General features: G+C 38.1%; 1 protein-coding gene across 1 annotated transcript; it reads right to left on the reverse strand.

Annotated features, from left to right (window-relative positions):
• Positions 1 to 45: 45 nt before the first annotated feature.
• idh2 (isocitrate dehydrogenase (NADP(+)) 2) lies at positions 46 to 5105 on the reverse strand. The gene is made up of 9 exons (XM_084409874.1): positions 4915 to 5105; positions 4407 to 4567; positions 4153 to 4296; positions 2680 to 2816; positions 2341 to 2492; positions 1955 to 2067; positions 813 to 910; positions 573 to 665; positions 46 to 417 (listed from the first exon to the last, which is right to left on the reverse strand). Exons 2-9 carry the CDS (start codon positions 4548 to 4550, stop codon positions 333 to 335), a joined length of 966 nt encoding a protein of 321 aa, XP_084266000.1. The 5' UTR covers positions 4551 to 4567; positions 4915 to 5105; the 3' UTR covers positions 46 to 332.

The raw sequence follows: 5105 nt of genomic DNA on the forward strand, positions 1-5105 counted from the left end.
AAACGTGTGGAGTGTGAAGTGTGATAAACAACACAAGAACAGGAATCCAGGTGACGGGTTTATTAGAGGGTTTCACATGTGGCTCTTGATCTTTGTTTTTCTCCTATGGTATTATACAGCATCTGACATACAGTACTTCTTAAAAAAATAGACCCCTGGAGGTGCAGGAAGAGATGGGATCACCCATCAGCAGGATTCACTAACAGTACAGCTAGGAACATCACTATGTTTTTATTACTCCTCCCTTCATACATAATGTGGTATTCATGACCTTTAAGTTAAAAATGAGGTACAAAAAGACACTCTCCACTGTGTCCAGGCCCCGTTGTCCTTCATTTGCCCACTGCCTTGTCTAGGTTCGTCTTGATGGCATCCAAGAAGTCTGTGGTGTTGACGTAATGCTCGTTCAGCTTACAGCTGCGGTCACAGAAAGACAAATATTAATAACATCAGAGACATTAGCTAGAGCACACATAACAATTGATGTCAGCAGTTTTATCATTAGGGCTAGTCACTCAATGGAGGTTAAAGGCATTACACACTTTGATCATTTTTTATATGCTCTGACTTACTTGGCGAGACCGTGAATGCAGCCAGCCAGATCCTTGGTCATCACGCCGCTCTCCACAGTCTCCACACACACCCGTTCTAGAGTCTGAGAGAACCTGGACACAGTTCAAGAAACAGGACAATGATGAACACTTCCACTTTCGATTAAACACTAGCAATATGACTGGAAGATAAAACTCCCCTTACAATCACGCTATCCTAATCATACATTACAGACGACTGACGGTAACAAATGAGCTTACTTGATCAGGTCAGGGTTTCCATCGAGTTTGCCACGGTGCTCCAGTCCTCTGGTCCAAGCAAAGATGCTGGCAATGGGGTTAGTGCTAGTTGGCCTACCCTGTGTAAAAAAAACCCTCAATATTATGATACATTCTTATAATTCTTGGCAGTAAATTCAGGGTTCTACATTGTTAGCTATTCACATGCAATTGCATGTGAAAATTGGTAGCTGTGAATATAATGAATATATGGGTGCAACCCAACTGCAGCATACATATGCATAGATCATACAGTAATTACAATTAAAATAAACTACATTATAGAATTGTTGCATTTATTTGATCAAATAGAAAACAGTTGTTTTAAGTTGTAATTTTCTATTTGAATACGTGTAATTTATTCTTGTGGTGCAACGCTGAGTTTTCAGCATCATTACTGCAGTCTTCAAATGCGTCACATGATCCTTCAGAAATCATTCTAATATGCTGATTTGGCTATTTTTGAGAAACATTATTTTTTTTCAGGATTCTTTGAATAAAAGTTTCACACAGCATTCATTTGAAATAGGTTTTTTTTTTAACAATGTCACTTTTAAGCAATTTAATGCATCCTTCAGTTCAAATGCTAATGTTGAAGGATGTCGTTTTTTCCTCTCACCACAAGATGGCAGAAGGCATCTAAATTCAGTTGTGGATCACCCAGGTTGCTTTTAGTTGTTTTTTTCCTATTACCCTTATTGGTTACACTTTATTTTGATGGTCCACGTTAGACATTCTACTTACTAGAAGTAACTTTGCAACTACATGTCTACTAACTCATTAAAGCACAAGTAGACTGTTAGTAGACTTGTGTTTTAGGGTTCGGTTTAGTAGAATAAGTTGACGTATTTGCAAAATTATTTATAGTCAGTAGAATGTCTGTTGGGGGAGCATCAAAATAAAGTGTTAGCAGATATTAAGCAGACAGTCTACTAATACTCTAATGACTGGTAGTTGACGTGTAGTTGCAAAGTGACAGTAGAATGTCTAAAGTGGACCATTGAGATAAAGTGTTACCTTATTTTATTCAACACAACTACTCTGAATTTCCGGTATCAAAACTATACTTGTATGCAGGATGAGATGCGTAGCAAGAAAATAAATAACTAAAAATTAACACAAACCTTCTGGTGCTCACGGTAATGCCTGGTTACTGTGCCGTGGGCAGCCTCGGCCTCAATGGTCTTCCCATCAGGACACACCAGCACTGAGGTCATCAGCCCCAGAGAGCCGAAGCCTGTAGACAAGATTCAACACTCTTTAATCAGGTAAAAAGGACCTTTTCAAATATCCTTCATGAGCATGTGCCTTTAAAAACTGGTAGCATGATTTTCCTTTTTTCTCTGCGTTTATATAATCTGAACCAATATGATTATGTAATTTCTAGAGTCTAGAGATTCATGACATGAAAGTCTCTGTAAATGCCAAAACTATTAAAAAAATAAAGGATAATTGGATTAACATGGGTGCAATATGATAAAACAATAGAAAAGACTGAAATGATTTTTACCCTGAGCAAGGATGTCAGACTGTACATCTCCATCATAGTTCTTGCAGGCCCACACAAAGGCTCCCGATGACTTCAGCACCTGAGCCACCATGTCATCGATGAGCCTGTGCTCATACCAGATCTTCAGCTTGTCAAACTCTGGCTTGTAGTTTCTGCCCATGGAAAACAAAAAAAGACGCGTCAAGATTTTCCATTGAAATTACTTTGGAAGAAAAGTATAGTTTCACATGTCACCACTGTGACAGCATCTCAAAGCGCTAATCTCATAATTACACAGCAACACGCGGCGGAAGTGTGTAAATAAAAAGCGTGCCATAGACACTGATAAATCCCTCTCACTTCACAAAAATGTCCTCGAAAATGTCCTTGAATCTGCCATCGTAAGCCTTCAGGATTGTGTTCTTAGTGCTCATGTAGAGAGGCCATTTCTTCTGGATGGCGTACTGGAAGCAGCTGTGAGCGAAGCCAGTGATGGACTGTTAGAAAGGGACGAAAGACAGAATGTCACACAAGTGTTCCACTTTCACAATGGAGATTCGGCTAGGATTTGGAAATGCTGTCTGTGTAGTTCCAATTGGTGACAAAAAAAAGTGTGAAGTGGATATGGTGTAAAAAAAAAAAAAAAAATCAATTTCAGCACCATCAATTGGTGGCCTAGAATGAACAGACACTTCATTCAATCTTTTTTGAGGGGAAAAAGAGCCCACCACCTGCAGTTTTCTATTGTAAACCCAAACAGACCATTCCCCTGACTACAAACAAAGACTTCAGGACACTAGGGTTCACTGCAGGAACATGGGCTGAAGGAGGTCATCTATAATCTACAGCAGACCTCATTCCTCCGGAGGTGTAAGTGCAGAACATAACAGGATTCGAGTCAAAAGGCCTTAATTATACAAACTCAGAATACACGAGACAGCCTAAAAATGTCTCTAATTCAAGGTGTTATTTTTACACCTTCCAGATAGATCATCAGAGTACAAGCTCATTAACAAAGATATTTTTCAAATTCATACATCCGTTGGCCAATTTTTTTATTTCAGTGGAAAATAGGAAGGTCCCTGCAGATATATGACTGGAAAAGACATTTGTGATTACAGGATTTTTTAAGTCGACCTGCATTCACAAAAACACAATTTCTAACCGATTAAGCAATTAATTCGTTAAACAATTTTACTTTAAAATTCTGTAAATTATTTCATACACACCATTCAAATGTTTGAGGTCAGTAAGATTTTGTATTGTTTTTGAAAGAAGTCTCTTATGCTCAAAGAGACTGCCAAATTTGATAAAAAAGTTATTTTTTTATGTTTTACAATGTAATTTATTCATGTGATTACTCCAGTCTTTAGTGTCACATGATTCTTCAGAAATCATTCTAATATGCTGATTTGCTGCTCAAGAGACATTTCTTATTATTATCAATGTTTACAACAGTTGCGTTGCTTAATATATTGTGTGGGGGGGAAAAAATCAGGAATCTTTTAGCTCAAAAACAGCTGCATTTATTTGAAATGGAAATCTTTTGTAGCATTATAAATGTCTTTACTGTCACTTGAGATCAATTTAATGTGCCCTCGCTGAATAGAAGTATTAATTTCCTAAAAAATAATAATCTTACTGACACCAAACTTTTCAATGGAAGTTTAGATACATCTATGTTATATTTGTTATTTTATTACAGGGAAGAACCATTTCAAATTTCCAGGTTAACCATATCAATTACATTTGGGGGAAAAAGGTTCTCTCTTTTCACAGATCTTGATTCTCACTCAGTGTTTAAAAATGCATTATTTGCATGTGCTCACTGACCTCGTCAGTGTTGTACATGCCCATTCCACAGCCACCACCAGGGAAATCGAACACCTCCCACTCCTTGGATTTGCTTCCATCGGCTGGAGAGAAGACCATTTTGAATTTGCCTGGTTGGGTCACAACAAAGTCTGTTGCTTTGTACTGTAAAAGTAAACAGAGAATTGCAGGTCAGCAGGAATAAGAACACATTGAAGAAAAAAAAAAATATATATATGTATATATGTAACATCCAGAACATCCAAAAAGCAGACCTGGTCACCGAAAGCGTGTCTGCCAATGGTGATGGCCTGTGTCCAGCCAGGAACAAGTCTGGGAATGTTCTTGCAGATGATTGGCTCACGGAAGACGGTGCCGCCCAGAATGTTCCTGATGGTACCGTTGGGACTCTTCCACATTTTCTTCAGTTTGAACTCTGTCAAGTGTTATTGACGACAAAGATTTACGTAATGCTCTTTTTGTGAAAATATGGCATGGCTATTTTAGCAAAAGCAGTTGTAGAGATTAGAAGATGACCATTATGGATTTTTATTATGGTTATCTAGAATGTAAGATAATAAAATCTGATGATCTAAATAGAGATTTCAAAATAATAAGATTTCATAGATTTTCAAACTGATACAAACTACATCAATTTATCAGCATCAGCTGATAACTGATATTTCAAAATGGCCCAATTGAACAGCATGGCTGATATATTGCCAAGTCATGACAACAAATAATAGAATCAAAAAGAGAAAGTGTTTCTGAGATGTGCCGTACCTTCGACCCTGGCTTCGTCGGGTGTAATGGTGGCGCATTTCACAGCAACATGGTATTTCTGGGTAGCTAAAGCAGAGTCGATTGTGACTTGGTCATCAGTCTGGTCGCGGTATGGAAGACCCAGGTCATAGTACTTCAGCTCCACATCCACATTGCTCAGAATGAGCTGGACACAATGGTTTCATGTTAAA

This window comes from Rutilus rutilus (assembly GCF_951802725.1).
Source record: "Rutilus rutilus genome assembly, chromosome: 5".
NCBI lineage: Eukaryota > Metazoa > Chordata > Actinopteri > Cypriniformes > Leuciscidae > Rutilus > Rutilus rutilus.